Source organism: Bubalus bubalis, chromosome 4 (genome assembly GCF_019923935.1).
Source record: "Bubalus bubalis isolate 160015118507 breed Murrah chromosome 4, NDDB_SH_1, whole genome shotgun sequence".
Classification (NCBI taxonomy): Eukaryota; Metazoa; Chordata; class Mammalia; order Artiodactyla; family Bovidae; genus Bubalus; species Bubalus bubalis.
The window spans coordinates 163112586-163133831 of NC_059160.1; the positions used below are offsets into that span (position 1 = coordinate 163112586).

General features: G+C 39.0%; 1 protein-coding gene across 5 annotated transcripts in view; it reads right to left on the reverse strand.

Moving 5' to 3' along the window:
* PARG (poly(ADP-ribose) glycohydrolase) overlaps positions 1 to 21239 on the reverse strand; it is a 111651-nt gene extending 90412 nt beyond the window's left edge. Inside the window, exons 1-7 of one of the 5 annotated variants that reach the window (XM_044942431.2) lie at positions 21131 to 21239; positions 16450 to 16516; positions 14884 to 15870; positions 13843 to 14026; positions 8924 to 9046; positions 8705 to 8788; positions 3830 to 3904 (exon numbers count right to left, since the gene is read on the reverse strand). In XM_044942431.2, the coding sequence (XP_044798366.2) occupies positions 3830 to 3904; positions 8705 to 8788; positions 8924 to 9046; positions 13843 to 14026; positions 14884 to 15870; positions 16450 to 16487 (1491 nt within the window). In that variant the 5' untranslated portion in view covers positions 16488 to 16516; positions 21131 to 21239. The other 4 variants (XM_006065679.4, XM_044942430.2, XM_044942428.2 and 1 more) reach the window with 4 other exon arrangements.
* Positions 21240 to 21246: the final 7 nt, after the last annotated feature.

Below are 21246 nucleotides of genomic sequence, written 5' to 3' on the forward strand. Positions count from 1 at the left end.
AGGAACTAAAGAGCCTCTTGATGAAAGTGAAAGAGGAGAGTGAAGAAGTTGGCTTAAAGCTCAACATTCAGAAAACTAAGATCATGGCATCCGGTCCCATCACTTCATGGGAAATAGATGGGGAAACAATGCAAACAGTGACTGACTTTATTTTCCTGGGCTTCAAAATCACTGCAGATGGTGACTGCAGCCATGAAATTAAAAGACGTTTACTCCTTGGAAGGAAAGTTATGACCAACCTAAACAGCATATTAAAAAGCAGAGACATTACTTTGTCAACAAAGGTCCGTATAGTCAAGGCTATGGTTTTTCCAGTGGTCATGTATGGATGTGGGAGTTGGACTATAAAGAAAGCTGAGTGCCGAAGAATTGATGCTTTTGAACTGTGGTGTTGGAGAAGACTCTTCAGAGTCCCTTGGACTGCAAGGAGATCCAACCAGTCCATCCTACAGGAGATCGGTCCTGGGTGTTCATTAGAAGGACTGATGTTGAAGCTGCAACTCCAATACTTTGGCCACCTGATGTGAAGAGCTGACTCATTTGAAAAGACCCTGATTTGGGAAAGATTGAGGGCAGGAGGAGAAGGGGACAACAAAGGATGAGATGGTTGGGTGGCATCACCAATTCGATGGACATGGGTTTGGGTGGACTCTTGGAGTTGGTGATGGACAGGGAGGCCTGGTGTGCTGCAGTTCATGGGGTCGCAAAGAGTTGGACACGACTGAGTGACTGAACTAAACTGAACACAAGTGAGGAAATAAGAGGCCTATTCATTCCTATTTTTCTACTGCAGACATAAAACTAAAACCGGAAAAGAAGATGAAATAGTCCCTAAAACCTTAGGTTTCCTTTCAACAACTATTCCATTTACTGAAAAAATTTACTATACAAACCAATTTTAGAATTAAAGTTCTTTATTTTGAATTGACATTTACATTTACTGTGAAATATATGTTCAAAAAGTACACAGAATATATCAAATATGGATGGCCTAATGAATGATTATAAGGCAAACATACATTTTTTAAGTACTGTCCAAGTCCAGAAGTAGAAACCAGGATCACAGAAACAGAAGCAAGCTCTCTTAAAATACCCCACCTCCACGCCCCTCTTCAATCACTACTACCTTAACATGCTGTGTGAATTTCACAAGCTAATTCACTGAGAACAAAAAGAAATAGGGCCACGGTTTATGTGAGGTGGAAGTATTTAAAGTACCTCTAAAATGCATTAATGGGCTTCTCTGGTAGCTCAGACGGTAAAGAAGCTGCCTGCAGTGCGGGAGACCTGGGTTCAATCCCTGGGCTGGGAAGATCCCCTGGGGGAGGCCATGGCACCCCACTCCAGTATTCTCGCCTGGAGAATCCCATGGATTCCAAGCACAGCACAAAACGCATTAACAGAGAAACTTTCCTAAAATATAGGACATTTTGCTATACTTTGCTGTGAAGAATGCCAGCAATAAGTGTATTGATCCATTTAGAACACAAATTATAGAAGTGTTTGAATTTAATTTTGTGGAACACCACACAGGAGGGCCATAAAACACAGATTATTTTTTCCCAGCATTTCCAACAGCTGGCAGGGAGGAAGACCAATATTAGCATTCAAGATGCAAAAAAATACTAAATAACGGCCATTGCAAGTCGGTAGCACCTAGATACTTAATTATAAATTACAAAATAACAGATTGATTTCTGTAATCCTCCCTGGTCTCTGACAAAATAAAAAAAAGCTTAGTCAATACTTCTCACTTTCATCCTAAATAAGGGCGCTCACACAGCAGGATTACCATGATTCTGGGTCTCTTATTTCTTACACTAAATACCAGCATTTACGTAATAACTATAGCATGGAATCACACTAATGATGTTTATATTAACACCTCCTGTTCTAAGGTAGTATGAGCTTAAAAAACCTATTCCTTATAGAACTAGCCAAAGCAAGGTTTAACAAGATAAATGTTAACAGCCCCCAAATAAACTTAAGTGTAAAATATTAAAACTGATATGATGTTAAATTTAAACTTCATTTTTTTTCTTAGCAAAATAAGCCTTTCAGAGTGGAATGTGATATTTAAGTAAAGAATTCCTAAATACTGTTAATGAAAAGCAAATATAATTCATTTATAATTTAAAACCTAGCCAAACACCTGTTTCCCTTCCACTCAAGACCTCCTTTTACTCCAACTCCACGCACATATATGTCTAACTGTTTAATACTTACTTCTCACTAAGCCCTGCAATCCCGAGCAATGTTACCCCTGTGGGCTGTGGCATGGTGAAGTTCTATATTACTACATTTGGAGATTTGAAGGACAGAAAAACACGCAACCGTTTAAACATCCAAGGTCTCCTGTTAAGCACACTGACAATGGCAGAATAACAGCCATAGAGAAGAGCCTTAATATCTAGACATGATTTACACAAAGAGAATTCCTTAAATCTCTAATATTGGAATGGCTAAGCAAATGATACATCATTTGATGGAATATTATGTAACCATTAAGACTAAAAATGACGAACTTGTGCAACATAGCTTTATATTATTAATATTTTAAATATGCTTTTATATCTACATATAACTACAAAAATAGAAAAACTTAAATAAAATAAAGCAGAAATGAATATTTGGTACAACTGTGAGGACTCCCCCAACCCTCCCACAGGTTTACAAAGTAAGTAAAATCTAGAAGGTCAAAAATGTAATAACTCCTCTCTCTCGACAACTATAAAACTATCATCAGCACCTAGTAATCACCTCATTTTATGATCTACACTAAACACACCAAAACTTGCTACATATTACTCTTACAGGGCTGCTTCTGGGCAAGGTCACCAGATAAAAGAGAAACAACGTCCTGTCTGAGCAGAATGATTCAGAAGAGAGGAAAAATTACTTCCTGACCTCATAGCGAGTGACAGAGGTGTTTTAATCCATGGCATGTTTTATTGCCATCACAAGGCATCAAATACAAGCATTACTTCCTATCAAAACTAACAACTGTATCCAGTTTAAGGCATAACTACATACACAAGTGAGCATAACCAGTACACTCTAAATAAGGTCTTGTGTCAGTGTCCTGGTTTTGATGCTGAATTATACTTACTTAGGCAATCAACACTGGGGAAGGCAGAATAAAGAGTAAGTGAGACCTTCCCTGTATATTTCTTTACAATTTCCTGTGAATCTATCATATCAAAACAAAATGTTAAAAAAATACATATATATATACACACACACACACACATATATACTGCCATTCATTCAAAGTGGATAAAACCCATTCTTCTAACAGTACTATCAGAGTGGTATTCCTCACCGTGCTGAGAGCAGACTAAATTGCTACAGACTCCTTTGGGGAATATGATTCTATAGCATAAATCCCAGGCCATAAAAGTTGTGGCTTTCGACCTAGCCATTTAATTTCTGGGAATCACCTAAAGAAACAACATCAGATTTGGGAAAACATATATATGCATTTATATACATACATATATAAAGATATTACTACACTAAAACCAAGTAAAATTGATGCAACTTTAGGTGTTTGATATGGGAATCATTAAATTCTCAAAATCTAGGCATGAAATAGTATGCAATCATTTGATAATACTGAAAATGGTACAATAATACAATAGGAAACGCATATAATGAGAGACTAAAGCACAATTAAAAATTAGCCACACAAAAGTAACAGGAAATATTTCTGATAAAAATAAAAGATGATAATGGTGTTAGTATGACAGAATTATGTGCATTTTTCTCAAACTTCTCCATTAGAGATATTATATTAGTTTCATAGTTTAAGAAATAAGCATACTTTTACCTTATCCCAGAAATCAATCAAAGCTGTAAAGTCCCATTTCTTAGAATATGCCACATTGTACTTCAGAATAGCATCCTATGGAAAAAGCATAAATAAAAAGTCATGATACAGTAAAGTGAATTATCTAGGAATAGCCTGTCTCCTTTATGAATTATTTCCAGTATATTTCTTAATGTTGGACAAGTTTCTTCCACCATTAGCTACTCCATATCAGCAGTTATGAATGAACAGAATGCATACTAATTTTTAGTATTCACTTAAGAAAACTGAGATTAGAAAGGTCAAGTAATAGAGGGGGAAATATAATTACTCTAAAACATGTACTCGAAACAGAAGCAATATAATCCAAATGGACAAAAATTGGATCTTGGGGGTTAAAAAAAAGGAAATAGTAATAACATAGTGACTTTGGTCTTTAATAGGGTCACACCACATACACAGACATACAGTGTATTAGCATTGAGGTTTCATTAGGAGAGAAAATCAGGGAAAATCCAAAAAGTCTCCCTGGGGAAGAGAGCAATAAAGAAGAGACTGAGGTCAAACTAGTGTGCCATCTACTGGTGTGATCTTAACTGTCTGAATGCTACACGCTACACCCCTTCAGTCGTGTCGGACTCTGCGGCCCTGTGGATTGGAGCCTGCAAGGCTCCTCTGTCCATAGGATTCTCCAGGCAAGAATACTAACTGGGTTGCCATTTCCTTCTTTTCCTTAACCCTAACTGTTTGAATAGGCAGTACTTTACCTGTGGGGTAGGCATAAGACAATCCATTAGTTACACAGAAAGAACTATTATATCGCATCCTTTTAAATTTCTATTTGATTATATTTTATAATACATATTAAAATAATAGGGAATTTATAAAAAACCATTTATAATCGCAATATACACCCCAAGATTTTTTACTGAAGGTATATGAAGTCTGAAAAACATCGTGCTAGATTATTACTATAAACCTAAACTTCCTCATCACTGAAGAAAGGTTTTAAAAGTCAACATTCTGCCAAAGAGCTTCCCGAAAAATACTTCATGTCACATCAATTATCACCAAGCATCTCGGCTAAAAGAAATGAGCCAATAAAAAAGTATATAATCTACTTCAAATAAGAAGATATCCAAGTTCCTTGAAAAAGGAAAAGAAAAGTCATCAACCATGAAATACCATGACAAGATAAACAGTTTAATTTACTCTCACAGCTATAATACATTTTCCATTAAGAAGGAAAAGATTCTAAGAATTTTTTCCCCCAAATTACTGGTATTTGATTTCAGGACCTCAAACAAAATATTAAATAGCAATGTCTGTAAGAGCACACAGATAGACAATGCATATAGTGGAACAAGCTCCTGATACACTCAACACCACAGATGAATCTCAAAGATCTTCACCTAAGTGAGAGAAGCCAGACACACGAGCACACCTCAAACATGATTCCATTCAAATAAAATGAAGCCGATATTTCATTTTTTTGTTTTTTTTTAAAAAAAGGCAGATCAACAGTTGCCCGCAGCCAGTGCAGAAAGAGGAAACGGATCACAAAGGGGTGAGAAACATCTTTGCAGGGTGGCAGCAACACTCTGTGTCTTGGCTGCAGTGAGAGCTTCAGGTGTATAAGCACATGGCAAACGCCATCAAGTTACATTCTCTAAAAGGATGTACTATCTTATATGCAAATTACTCCTCAAAGTTGGTAAGGAAAAACATTCTAAATAGCATTTATACTCTAATTCTTTAATGGAGTTGTATAATTAGCATTAACTCCTAACTCATATTTACTTTACTTCAGTCTTCAAGTCTCAAAAGTCGTCCACCAGGAGGCCTCCCAATCACCAGGAAAACCGTGTGCATGCTGAGTCGCTTCAGTCGTGTCCAACTTCATGCAATCCTATGACTGCAGCCCACCTGGCTCCTCTGTCCACAGGGATTCTCCAGGCATGAATAATGCAGTGGCTTGCCATGCTCTCTTCCAGGGGATCTTCCTGACCCAAGGATGGAGCCCGTGTCTCTTATGCCTCCTGCATTGCCAGGCAGGTTGTTTACCACTAGCCCCACCTGGGAAGCCTGGGTGCTACTCCATACAGTACTCTTAGGCGAGTAATTTTTTTTCCGTTCGTAATTCACAATAAATACAACTTAAAGCACAAAGAAGTCCATTCTTTGCAAATTATCAGACATATTATTCATAGAAATATTACAGTGTAAACCAACTTTTGAGGACACTGCTGCTTTTATAAACTTATAACATCTCTGCTGCTGCTAAGTCACTTCAGTCGTGTCCGACTCTGTGTGACCCCAGAGACAGCAGCCCACCAGACTTCCCGCCCCTGGGATTCTCCAGGCAAGAACACTGGAGTGGGTTGCCATCTAACATCTCTAATCCCTCTTAATTTGACATCAAATGGCATTAAAGAAAACAGCGAAAATATTATTATATTCTATAAGAAGGATTTAATGTTTTCCCTCCCTCTCATTGTGCTTCTTCAGCAAAGGAAACAATTACCGTTAAGTAGAGAGTAGAAAATCTCGATAGATTACTCTGTTACGCTGAATCTACCGTAAAATAAACAAGAGAGGGAAATTCAGATTAATTACCCCTTTTTAAAATAATCATGGCACACTAAGGAATTGCTAAAAAGGTGAGCAGCAATGTAATTTAGAACACTATGATTATTATGTATTTGTGTTTAAAGAAAAAATATGTAAATTCTTAAATAATCCTGTTCGTAAGGCTATTAAAGGCCCTAAATTAGTGTTTTTCATATAGAGTCTGGACAGTATTCCTGATTGGTCTGCTTGTACTTGAGAGTTTATAAATGTGGTTTTGGAAAGAATCAGCTCAGTTCAGTCACTCAGTCATGTCTGATTCTGTGACCCCATGGACTGCAGCATGCCAGGTTCCCTGCCCATCACCAACTCCCAGAGCTTGCCCAAATTCATGTCCATCGAATCAGTGATGCCATCCAACCATCTATACTCTGTTGACCCCTTCTCCTCCTGCCTTCAATCTTTCCCAGCATCAGGTGGCCAAAGTATTGGAGATTCAGCTTCAGTATCAGTCCTTCCAATGACTATTCAGGACTGATTTCCTTTAGGATTGACTGATTTGATCTCTGTGCAGTCCAAGGGACTCTCAAGAGTCTTCTCCAACACCACAGTTCAGAAGCATCAATTCTTTGGTGCTCAGCTTTCTTTATAGTCCAACTCTCACATCCATACGTAACTACTAGAAAAACCATAGCCTTGACTAGACAAACCTTTGTTGGCAAAGTAATGTCTCTGCTTTTTAATATGCTCTCTAGGTTTGTCATAGCTTTTCTTCCAAGGAGCAAGTGTCTTTTAATTACATGGCTGCAGTGAATTTAATTCATTCACTTTGGAATGAACACAAAGGCCAGGAAAACAACACACTGTAGAAACGAAAGCTGGTATTTTAAATAAAGAAGTACCTAAGATGCACTGCAGAACAGGAATGTCAAATTCTTAAAAACCTGGACCTAACGTATTTATTTGCAAGCTGATATTCTGCATAGAGACCCCCATCTTTCCCTCTACCAACATTCATCAACTCTGATAAGTTAAAAAGTAGTAAACACAAAGAATTTTTTCTTTATACAGTATAATTTTTAAGTTTATCAGTATACTATTCTGGGGCTCAGATATGTGTTTAAAAATCGGTGCAAAAAGCAAATACTGATTACAAATTGTCTTCACAGTGATAATGAACACAACTCAAATGATGGGTCAAAATGTTTAAAATGGAAAAAATCAAATTGATGTAACTGGATATAAGTATAAAGAGATTTATTTAGTTTTATGTTTGTACATATGTAATTAATATATGTTTATGTTTGTGCACATGTAATTAACATATTAACAATAAGTAAGCTCTGGCAGACCCTGAGAATTTCTCCCATTTAAAAAAAGTAATTTTAAGGCTGAGAAACAGTATCCCTAAGAAATGAAATTTTCAAAATATATTATGGTACATTTTTCATATGAAGGGAAAACAAGAACTAAGGAAAAAAAAAGGGAGCGATGGAAAAGGTACAGAAAGTTAAGAATAACTTGTAAGTATAAATGAAAAATCAGTATAAAATCTAAGAAACAGTACCTAACAAATTAATTTCTCAAAGAGAACAAAGCCAGTTTTACAGAAGTATAAAAAATCTGTTTATAGTTGTAAAAACTTGTAAAAGCTTATATAAGGCTATAGTGCCAAAAATAAACATATACTCAAAACAATCCAATGGCTGCCCTTACGGACTTAAACGAAATATTTTTTAAATCAAAAAAATAAATTATTGCCAAAATGTAAGATTAATAAATTATGAAACTGCTAGAAGCTGTTATTAAAAGCAATAAAAAGTACAATGTTTAATCATTAGCAAACTCAGCTTCCCTTCGGGCAAACAATGCTGAAGTCATAATTCTTCCCTGATTTACTTTTAAAGACATTTCAGAAGCAGGGTAATTCTAAAACAAAAAGCAAAGCAAAGCCCAGGATCAAAGGAAATTGGATGAGGAATCAAGAAACAGGTCTTATTTCTGGTTCTCCAAATTATTCCGTGTGGCTCCAGGCAAGTCATTTACAACTCTCAATTCTTCTACTCATTGCCTAGAGACGGAGTATAAACCAAGAACGTGTCTAAAGAGAGTTCCTCAGGAAGCAAGCACTTTGCATATAAATAATGCTGTTACCTAAGTCTGTTAAAGATCAAACAACATCTCTGAAGGAAAAGACCAGGGCTCATCTCTAAGAACTACATGTAAGAGACAAAAATTACAAAAGAACACACCTTCAAGTTTTGGGGTCGAACCAGGGCTCATCTCTAAGAACTACACGTAAGAGACAAAAATTACAGAAGAACACACCTTCAGGTTCTGGGGCCGAGAGAACCTGTTGAGAAGTGCAGTCTGAATGAGTTCCCACCGGCTCCCTGCAGTTCGCTCACCATTCTTTAAGGAAAAGAAAAACATGAAGAAACTATTCCAAGTTCTCTTTAACATGGCAGAATCAGAAGCCAAACAGCAAGCATTAAAATATCTTTCAGAGACTAAAAGAACATGAGTTCTGTTCAGTGTTGTTCTCACCTCATCTTCCACAGGGTACAAGTTTTGTTCTGAACAAGGCATCTTAACATGCTTGTTGTCCCACAAATCTTTAAAATGTGTTGGGAAAGGTTTAGGAACTTCTCCTATTCGCAAAAGATCTACCTGAAATGCAAGAAAACTGTAAGTGCATAAAAACTAGGCATATCTTCTGTAAAATAATCCAAAGAAATCAGCTGAAGTAAATGCTATAAAAATACAGACCAGCTCCTAGGCAAGAAATCTCGTTAAGTCTTTTTCAGCTGTTCCCACTCCTTACCTTCAGTTAGTTTCCAAATCATCATGTCCTGGGCACTCTACCTTCATCCCATCCAGTTCCCTGGGCCTTATTAATCCTTGACTGAATTTCTGGTAACAGCTTTCTATCCCTCTCCCTAACTCCCAACTGCTCCCAGATACATTCATCCCACATAAAACCCTTCTCCCCACTTGGGAATTATATCTTTCTACAGTATCCCCAACCTTCTAATCCTATAATGGCTCCCTTCTGCCTATATAGATTCTAAATGATTCCAATTTTTAACATCCTCTTTTACCCAAAACACTATCTATTTAAACATCAACCTTCAATACTCAGCTCAATTTTCATTTCCTATAAGAAGTCTTTAAAAATTTTCTAATAGGCAGTAAGCTTATTCTCTCATTTTATTGGCTCATCATCATACTAGAGCACACTTTTCCCCCTCCTGCACTGGACTCTAAACTTAAGAATAATAACTATATTAACTTTGTATTTTGAGTATTCACACTGAGCCAAACATGTATGTTTTTAATATATGTTAAGTGTTTATATATGTACAGTTGATCTTTGAACAACATGGGTTTGAACTGCGCAGGTCCACTTACACAATTATCTTTTTCAATAAATACATACCATAGCACCGCACAATCAGCAGTTGATTGAATTGCTGAATGTGGAACCTCAGATACGGAGGGCCAACTGTAAGTTATACTCAGATTTTTGACTGCCCAGAAGGTCGGCACCCTAGCCCTCAAACTATTCAAGGGTCAACTATATATACACACACATTGTTGCTGCTGTTCAGTTGTTAAGTCGTATCCGACTCCGTGTGACCCTGTGGCCTGCAGCACACCAGGCTTCTCTGTCTTCCAACTACCTCCTGGAGTTTGCGCAAATTCACGTCCACTGAGTTGGTGATGCTATCTAATCATCTCATCCTCTGCTGCCCCCTTCTCCTTTTGCCTGAAATGTGTATATATGCACGTGGATAAATATATACATATATATTATATATATATATATTCAAGGTTCATCCATACTATAGCATGAATCAGAACTTCACTGAAGATCATCAAATAATTACACAAATAAATATAAAATTTCTACTGTAAGATGCTATAAATGAGAGGTTCATAATGCCACAAGAATCTTTCTAGACAACTTTAACTTACATGGTGAGCTCAGGGAATCCTTTGAAGAAGTAGCAATTGAGCTCAACTCCAAAGGTGAAAAAGAAGTAGGAAAAGGTGAAAGAGAAAAAAAAAAGGAACTGCCTATGGAAGGAAAGACTGTTAAATAGGCAGCTTCATTAAAAGCCTGCAACCCAAGAGAAATAAACTTGTAGGCCTTTTATACAGGTAACCATTAAAACCACAAGTGTGTGTAAGACTACTCCAAGAGAGGAAAAAATAAGAGGACCTATGAAAAAGTCCTGGAGAACTCTAACGTTTAAACGCCACATGTAGAAAAAAAGCGAAAAGGAATAAAGCAAGGGTTTAAGGAGGCAGGAAGAAAATCAGGAATATATGGTGTCAAAGAAGCCAAAGGATGAGAATATTCCAAGGAGGAAACAATAAGGGACGTTCAAGAGTCAAGAGTGGCTGAGACACCAATCCTGCCAACCCATCAATCCATATGGGGACCCCAAAGGTGACTGTGAAGATCGTCCATGTAATCTAAGGTGACAAAAACAGGTACCAGTAGAGCTCCACACATAGGGGAACATAATATATGAGAATATACGTATCTTTGGGTGTCTGTAGTTTAAATATGTGTATGCATGTGTATAGCACATGCCTATACATGTGTTTGCCTATATGTGTGTACATGTTTGTGTGTGAGTGTGTGTTGTATGCATGAGTGCATTTACAGATAATCAAGCATTATCATGTCCATGCAATTTCAGATTATCTTTCATTTCTAACACTAGGTGTCAGCTTTATATTATGACTTCAAATGCTATAACTATTAATATCTGGCATCTTAGAAATGTAACTAAGGACTTCTATTTAACAACTATTAATTATACATGTAGCATACTACTACCATATTCAGGAAAAAGAATCTGGAAGAAAACACACCAAATTCTTAAACATTTTTCATTGACCCTGTATTACTTTTGTAATAAAACTTTTATAAATTCATTGGATATTTGACAAACAGTAATTACAGAGATTAATTAATGACGGTATAAGATGCTTCAGGTTTTCTTTGTGGGCAGTGGGAGAGAGGAAGCAGGAAAAGTCAAAATATCACTTATTTCTCCTGATCAATCTTTTTTCCAAATCTTAACCATTAACATCTTGTCAGTCACTAAGCCTTTTCTTAATTTCACACACATTATCAATGCCTCCTTTTCCCCATCACCCATACTACAGAATTCACAGTGTCCTATCAATATAATCTCAAAACAATTTGCATTTATTCTTTTATATGCCCACAATTACTACCCTGTCTCAGTTATTTCCAAACTTTTTCAAAGAGCAGAACTCTTTTTTTCCCTACGAATTCTAATACAAAATCATTATATTTAAATAAAAGCTATTTTAATAAATATAATTTTTAGAGTGACTTTACTTATTCTATAGCAAAGAGACTAACTGAAGGACTATGAAATTGAGAGAGATGACAGCTAAAGCTTTCATCAATCTATTTATTCTCTCATCCAATAGTAAGAAAATCCTATCCGCACACCTAAACAGCTGGCAGATGGTAACTTTTTTACACTGTTATTTTGATGTTTAAGGAAATGCTTCAAACAGCAGTAGCAAGAGAACCCTGATTCTATGACCTGCACAAAAATGAGTTCTCTTGGTAAAACCTGCTGGCTAAAATATGGTATTAAGCAAAACAAACAAACAAACAAAAAAAACGGTATTAAGCATTTTTAAAAGTTAACACACGTTAATTCTTTCATAAGACGTTTTTCATAGTTAAATATACAGTTTAGAAAAGAAATTTGAGTCAGTATCAAAAGAAGCCCTGAGCCACTCTCATGAAGCACAATTTGATCATCACTGTTTGCTTCCTCTTCATCTCTTAACCAAGCTCTTACCTTTTCCTGTTTCCAATGTATCCTCTCTTCAGTAATCCTTACATATAGCCGTCTGATCAACCTTGCTATGTATGTAGTACAACTATTGTCTGCACAGACATTTCCATGATTTCCAATTCTTATAGATTCAATTTCTTAGAGACTCAGATTCTGATACCTAAAGCCCTCGACAAATGGACCCAAACTACTTTTCAAGTCTTCTCTTCCACCATTTTCCATCCAAATACTCAGTTCCAGCAAATCAACTGCTTTCCATTTGTAAAAGTTTTAAACTGCACAGCCTTTTCCTATAAAGGTTATGTATCTATCTGGAATTCCCTTGCCTTACTAACTCCATTTCAGAAATTTCCTCTCATCTTTAAGAACTCAGCTCAAACTCCATCACCCTGCTCAATGTCACTTTTACCTAACCACACTAATGAATTCTGCACTTCAGAATATTTAATCACATGAAGGCGATGGCACCCCACTCCAGTACTCTTGCCTGGAGAATCCCATGGGCGGAGGAGCCTGGTGGGCTGCCTGCTATGGGGTCGCACAGAGTTGGACACGACTGAAGCGACTTAGCAGCAGCAGCAGCAGGCTAAGTTGTATAAGAACAGAGATTTTTTTTAAGTAGCCCCTGTGAAATCTAGTATAGAATCTAATAAATGAGATGAATAATCCTGCATGGGTTCTTTTTTTTGTTGTTTTTGTTGGCCATGCCACATGGCTTGTGGGATGTTCATTTCCCAACCAGGAATCAAACCCAGGCCCACGGCAGTGAAAGCGCTGAGTCCTCACCACTGGCGAGCCAGAGAATTCCTAAAATATGAATATTTAAAACTACTCTAAGAGTGACAGACATATTCTAAGATTGGATTACGGTAATGGTTGCCTAACTCGGTAAACTAACTAAATATAACTAAACACTTAAAATGCTCAATAAAGTTTTTCTGGTTTTTTTTTTAAAAGAACCCATGAAAAGTATGAAAGAGGTTACCAGGGTGAGTGAGGAATGAGACGTTACTATTTAGTAGGCAGAGCTTATGTGCAGGAAGGTGAACAATTCCTGGAAATGAACAGTGGTAATGGCTGTCCAACACTGCCACTGAAATGTACACGTAAAAAATGATTACATTGGTCAACTTCATATTACGTACATTTAACCACAGATTTTTTAAAATGAGGTTGGTTTTAGAAATGCTGAGTTTGAGATACCTAAGGGACAGCGATGGGGATGTCTAGAAGAATCTAGAGCTCAGAAAGAGGACAAAACTGGAGAATAATTTGAGAATACTAAACAACATACAATTTTGAGTTTTAGTATCTAACATGTAGTGGGTACTCAATAAATACTGTCAATTGAATTTTTTAATTCAATAAATTTTCTTAACACTACAGAATATTCAATACCCTCAGCAGTTAACAGTGATTCATCTTATGGATTTGCTAAGTACCGTGTTAAGTAACCTATCATTATATTTCTCTATTCTATAAACTTCTCAGTACTTTATATACGCAGAAAAGAGCAACACTTTTTATGCATTGGTCTGTTTTTCACAAGTATCACAATAAATTGAAACTTAGCACCTTCTCTCTTTATAGGTAAGAGGTAATATCTACCCGAATAGTCACTGTGTGATTGGCAGATGGTCTCAAGGGAGGCAGCCGGATCCCACACCTTGGCATTCTTCTCATCTCCTCAATAGGAGTTCCAAGCCATTTCTTATCTGGAGAAAGGTGAGGTGGAATGTATTTAGGGATCTTCCTTTCTGTTCTTTGATGTTTCATTTCACATTGTTCTTTTCTAAGATCAAAACATATATATTCAATCACAAACCACTCACTGTTTAAATTCACTTAGATACACAAATAAAAACACTTACCCAGAAGTTATTGTTTAAAATGTGCCAAACTTGCTCTTTCTCCTTGGTATTTAGAAAAAACAAAACAACAAAAAACCTTATAAGGCTTACAGTAAAACCCAAGAGCTTATTTTCAATAGTCTGTGGAAGGAATTTCCAAACACATGTAAATCACCTTCTGAAAAAAGGGGCCTTGTAAAACAGGTACACTGCCAAACGAGTCATGGCTCAGAGTATCAGCTACTTCTTAGGACTCTAGACAAGAATTTTCAATGAAGTGAACTTACTATGGCATGCTTGCCATAAGAGATCACAAAAATTATGGAGTGGGCTTTAAGATAATTTTTATACTCACATTTTTTTGTAATCATACAAGCTGGGATTTAAATCCCAGCTTTACTCCCCACAAGTTACGTAATTTCAGTGAATTTTCTGACCAATTTCAGTTTCCTCATTTGTGAAGTGAGTGCAGTACCACCTGCCTGCTGCCAGAGCGCCAGAGACAATGCATATACAGCAGCCCAAGGTAACAGTGGTTACTATCGCATTTATGGTCGAGCAATTCCCATAGATCTCAGAAGGAAGGTCACGAAACTAAGACCTGATGATTTACTTCTTTTCTGTTTCTGTGATTTTTAGAATTTAACATTTGAGTCTAAGTTTAAATTATGCATTATTAATTAATAAGAAAGACAACTATTTCTTGCCTTCAGTGCAAACCATAACTTTGTGAAACTCCCCCTCACAAAATTATATAACACATTACCCTATTGAAGACACTCTTGATGGTAAAAATTACCTTTTGTCCTCTGCTTTGGGCACTCTCATGAAATGATCTGTGATTTTAGAATCCTTTCTCCCATGTTGCTTAGAATTTCTGCACTCTACATTCAGGCTAGAAGTACTTCCAGGTCGTTTGGCATTCACATCATTCATTCCAGCTCGACTCTCTCCTCCTTCAAATTGGAAATGTAATCGAATCTCACCTCCCTTAGCAGAGGACCGCTTCCTCAACTCAGTGTCAGCTTCTCTTGGTTGGAACCTTGAAGGTTTATTTGCTATTTGAGCAGAACTGCTATCTTCCTGTTCATCAAAACCTGGACTTGTCTCTTCATCTGCTTCTGAATCCTGACAACTATTTTTGGAATTATCTACATCCATTGGTGACTCAGGTTCACTTTCTTTCTCAAATGGAGGAGAATTTCCTAGACTACTTTCTTGTCTATTCAATCTGTTGGCATTTTTCAGTCCAGTACCAACATCCTCAGAGCCAGTGTCCGACAGGGGGCTCTCCGGCACCACGTCTGTCTCTTCCTGCTGACACCCTGCACAGGCTTCTGCAGGACGGCAAGCCTTGCCACACTTCTGGTGGCTTTTGGCTTCTCTGCCCTGTTCATCTTCCATCGTCTGCTTTGCATTCGCAAGCTTTACCTGTGTCAAAAACTGTTGATTATCTCTACTCTCCTCACTATTTGTGTCACTGTGATCATCATTTGGGGGTGACTGATCAACATTAGCATTACTGAACTGCTCTGGTACCAGAGTTACTGCTGGAGGTTCACTTTCCAAAAGCCGTTCTGAGTGCTTCCCTTCATTCTGCCACTTACACATAGCCGTAGTCTGATGCTGCTTCAAATACTGTGTACCTTTTTCAACTGGTGACTTATCGAAACCTAGCTGAGAAACATTTTCTAATTTTTCCATGTTATGTTGATAAAAGTTATCTTTTTGTACAGAACTCATCATGGATTCTTCTCTTGTATTGTTGTTTTCTTTACTATGCAAACTGTAAAATAGAAAAAATGATACAACAGAACTTACGACACAATAGAAAGAATTTACAACACAAAAAAGTCACTTACCCAAACACATTCCTACAATATCACAGCAATAATTAAACTTGTGATTACCTGAGCATACAGCATGCTCTTTCATGACTCCATACCTTGGCACATTTGCCCATAATGCCCTTTTCCCAACTGTGTGCCTGGCAAACACCAGCTAGAATACAGTGTTACACTTCATTCACCTCCTGCGCAGCCTTCCTTGCAAAGGTAAAGCTGACTGTCCGTTCTGCATGTAACCACCACTGCGCCTCGTTTATGTCTTTGCTGCGGCGTTGATCACACGTGTAAGAATCACATGCTTCTGGTGTCTGTCAGCACCACTACACTGTAAGCCTCTTAAAGACAGAGACTACTGCGTTTTCATCTCTAATCTCAAGCATACTAACCATCCCTGGGGCACAGCATCAACAGAAATGCCAACAAAGATGTGAAAGCAAAAAGGAGAGAAACAGCATGAAACACAACACAGCATCCATACATCACGTTACTCATCCCTCTAGATAAGCACGTTTCTGTACCTTTCTGATTCCACTGTCTTGATTCCTTTAGTGTCCATCCAACTGGTTATAGTCTTCTGTTTGAAAACTGTAAAGAAAAGAAAAATCTATGTGCATGCATACCTTCAAAGAGAAAACACCTATAGCAGCAGATACACATGGAAGGCATTAAGCTAGGTTCTGTGGATTAAAAAAAGATTAATCATTCCTTCCTCATGCAAGCAACGGGAGAAAATACAGGAACATAAATATAAATACATTTCGCAGAGAAGAGAAAGTGACCAGACCTTAGAAGAACTGGTCTAACGGATGAGGCTACAGCCGCTGAAACCAGCTTGTCTGCTTAGTCGCTCATTGTCCGACTCTTTGGGACCCTTTGGACTAAACAGCCTGCCAGGCTCCTCTGTCCATAGGATTTTTCAGGCAAGAGAACGGGAGGGGGTTGCCACTTCCTTCTCCAGGGGATCTCCTGGACCTAGGGATCGAACCCACACCGCTGTGTCTCCTGCACTGCAGGCGGATTCTTCAGCTAGGTCCAAACCCTGGCTCTCCTCTGACTTCCTGTGTGTTTCGTGAAGGGCCGCTTCTCTGTCTCAGACTCCTCATCAGTAGACGTGCAAATTAATAGTGTCTCTCTTGGGTTATTGTGAGGCTTAAATTAAGCAACAACCATTGCAAACTGCTTACCATATGCTCAGTACATGTTACTTATGAGTTAGTAGTGGTATTAAAAGAGATCCTAAGGGAGGTCCCTGGTGGTCTAGTGTTTAGGATTCGGCACTTTCACTGACCTGGTCCAGGCCAAAATAATAATAATAATAGATTTTAAAAGTAAAATGAAGTCAAAAAGACCCTGATAAGAAATTAAGATATTTCTGAGGAAAGGACTACTTTAGGGAATTGAAGAAAGTGGGATCATCTGATAAACAGTTCTTGAAGAATAAACATGCAGTCACATTAAGGGAAAAAATCAGAAGAACAGAACCAATGGTAGAGAAATATTAAAAGAAAATATGGCTGAAAGGTCAGCAAGGAACCACAGAGATTCCTGAAAAACGCACAAAGAGAGGTACAAAATCATGTCAAAAATCACATTCAGAGCTGTAATGCCAGAATTCAAATCTAGGAGGCTCCCAGTCAGGCAGGATACACAGCCTAGACAGCTGGTGTGAAGGGGCAAGAAGCAAGAGTCTATCGTAAGAAGCGATGAGGAAGGTACTGGTCTAGGTCAGCGGTTCCCAAACCTACTGAATCATCAGAAGGCTAACAACAAACGGATCCAAGGACCACATCTAGACCTTCTGAATGAAAATCTATATGTGATGATGGAGGTATGAGGGGAGGTGGATTCTGTATTTTTTTTCCCCTAAAAAGTGGTTCTGATGATCAGCAAAGTTGAAGAAATGTTGGTCAAGATCCAAAACTAGTCCTGTCTTTGTAAGACTAGAGAATAAAAGCTGAGAAGTGAGAGTCATGACAAATTTCAAAATGACAGAGGTTAAAAGTGACACTAAACTTTAAGCTTGAGACTTGAAGGATGGTCAGAACATTAAATGGAAATGCAGACAATAAGAGAACTGGATGTAGGGGGCAGATATGGTTGGGTCGATATGAACACACTAAATTTGAAATGCCAAAGAGATAACTAGACAGATGACCAGCAGATAGTAGCAAAAGAGTTAATGGTTCAGCAAGGTACATATACCATAAATAAATGCAAACCAAATTTATATAAACATTAGAAATTTAAGCATGCTTTCAAAATTTAATGTATTGCATATGGATGACATGTATATAACATTTTAGTATGACAGTGAAAGTGTGAGTTGCTCAGTTGTATCTGACTCTTTGTGACCCCATGGTCTATAGCCACCAAGCTCTTCTGTCCAAGGAATTCTCCAGGCAAGAATACTAGAGTGGGTTGCCATTCCCTTCTCCAGGGGATCTTCTTGACCTAGCAATCGAACCCAGGTCTCCTGCACTGCAGGCAGATTTTTTTCCATCTGAGCCACCAGAGAAGCTCTTTAAGATAAGAAAACATAAAATCTTGAACATTCTCAACTACTGTCTAAATTGCAATGTAAGAATGTAGGCACCTTAGGTCACAAACCCTTCTTATCTACCCAAGTCCCTTCAAACACCGTAACATGAGATGCCGTCCCAGATACAGGAAAATCAATCATTTATTTATCACTGTATTTGAGTGCCATATAATTCACATTTTATACTAAATACCAACATTCTAACTAGTCAAAATCTTTTATCAGCACTTTGAAAATCATTTCTGTCACAAAAACTGTACATATATATTTGATATTTCTTATTAAACACCACGACTTTAGTGATTTTATGAAGTTAATACTTCTACAGCAAATTAGACCTCAGAGAAAAAATTAATTCCAGTCACAAAAGAGAGAATGAACCAGTTGATTCTGAAACTTTTTCTACAGTTCCATCTTCTCTATTTAATTTCATTATATCAAACACAGCAAATATAGAAAACCCTCAAAGTACAAACCAGCAATGGGCAAAAACATCCATTTTTTGAGTCGGTATAGAATTTAAAATACCTTTCTCCATAACTGTAAAGATTTGATGGTGTGATATGACTAGGTTCCTATAGCACACACGGAGCATGGCACGCTGATGACAAGGCAACTGAACCGAAAGGGTGCAGGCAACATCATTTCGTAAAAAACGATGAAGAGCGTGACAGTGAAGCTGGAGGGGAGGGCGTCTCCTGCTGTTCTGACACTGAGAATGTGTTCTCTCTCTGGCTCCAGGCTTCCTGTTATAATTCCTGAAGCCTGAGAACAGGGTGAAGGAGGAGAAGCAAGAGGCTGCTGCTGCTAAGTCATTTCAGTCATGTCCTACTCTGTGTGACCCCATAGACGGCAGCCCACCAGGCTCCTCTGTCCCTGGGATTCTCCAGGCAAGAATACTGGAGTGGGCTGCCATTTCCTTCTCCAATCCACGCATGCATGCTAAGTCGCTTCAGTCGTGTCCAACTCTATGCGGCCCCATAGACAGCAGCCCACCAGGCTCCTCTGTCCACGGAACTCTTTAAGCAAGAGTACTGGACTGGGTTGCCATTTCCTTCTCCAACTACTGCCTGCAACCAAGTATAAATCATTATTTCCCATCTAGACTAACTCCTTAACTAGTCTTGGGCCTGCACTTCTGCTCCCTTTCAACCCATTCTTCATTTTCCACACACTAGCAACAAAGATCTTTAAACCATGTATGTTTTAGTAAATATATATTTAAAAAATATATATCCAATCAAGTCACTCCCCTATTGAAGCCTTTTAATAGTTTCTTCGGAGAAGGCGATGGCACCCCACTCCAGTACTCTTGCCTGGAAAATCCCATGGACGGAGGAGCCTGGAAGGCTGCAGTCCATGGGGTCGCATAGTTTCTTATTGCCCTTAGAAATAAAGCTCAAAACCCTCAGCATGCCCAGTATGACCTGATCTTTGCCTCTCTCTCTGCAACCCCACCTCTCCCTACTCTCCCCTGTCCAAAATATTCATGAGCTGCATTCTGGGATCACTTCATTAACTTCTCTTCATCTAGCTAACCCCTCATTACTCTTCAGTCTACTCTTCTTTATAAGAATAAAATTCTTATCTTCTGGCTGGGAGATGATCTTTGAGCCTAGAAACTGGATTAGGTACACCTGACTCTACCATTAGTTCCGTTCCCTTATGAACTGGAACATCCATTACGCTTTATTATGTTGACTTCCGTAATCGTCCATCTCTCCTGATCGACTTTAGGGTCTGAACACAGAGACCAAGTAACTTTTATTCAACATTGTATGCCAGAGCCAAGTTTAATGCCAGCTAAGACTAACGGCTCTGCATCCAGGGACTAAGAATCTAAATTGAGATAAGCTATGATATTTTTTTGTAGCTTTCTTTTCATCTAGAGGCTGAAGCTTCACATCCACAATTAAACTTCCTTAACAGCAGCAGCAACGACTAAAGCAATTACTCAAACCCGAAAAAAGAAAACAGGTGGAGTATCTTACCACTTCCCGCCCGGTAAGTGACTGTTCATCAAGGTTTCTCACACCACCAATCGCCGTGGGAAAAATGCGACCCTATTCTCCTAGTAGTGGCCTTGGGGGCTCAGCAAGGGGACCTCAGAGTTCAGAGTGGTGTACACAAGACTAGGAAGCGGGGAGGAAGGTGCTGGCGTCCCTGGCTCTTGAGATGGACCTAAAAGAGGTTTGGGCCAGAAGTACAAAGAGCTTTATTTCCCCACGTACCAAGAGAGGTGGCGCTGCCTCGGTGCTGTCCCGCCCGGCCCGGGGCGCAGCCTGACGAGGACGGCGGGACCCTGAACTGCACCGGAGCGTCCTTGGAATCGAGGACGCGCCTCTGCCTGCCGGGGAAGCTCCGGGCGTCCGAGGCGGCCGGCGGAGAAGTTGCAGCGGCGTCCCAGCGGGGTCGCTTGGTGCAGGGCTCACAGCCGGGGCCCGCACTCATGCTGGGACCCGCAGCACTGAGTCTCCGGGCCAGCCCGGGCGTACAGCCTCATTCACTAACCCTGGGAGGGACGGACTGCGCCCCCTCCTCGGTGCCTCCCGGCACCATGCCCCCTCTGCCGCTGACTGCTTCTGCAGCTCCTGCTCTGACAGCCTCCCGAACCAGGCCCTATCCAGACGCCTGCCTTCCCTCTTCCACCGGCACCCTACCAGCCTCAGGATGAGCCGTTCTGATTCTGGCTTCGTTCACTTTCCCACCACCGGAAAGCTGCCGTCAGGTACTTCCGGCTTCCGGGACGTACGCTGTCGCAAACCGGAAGTGTGAG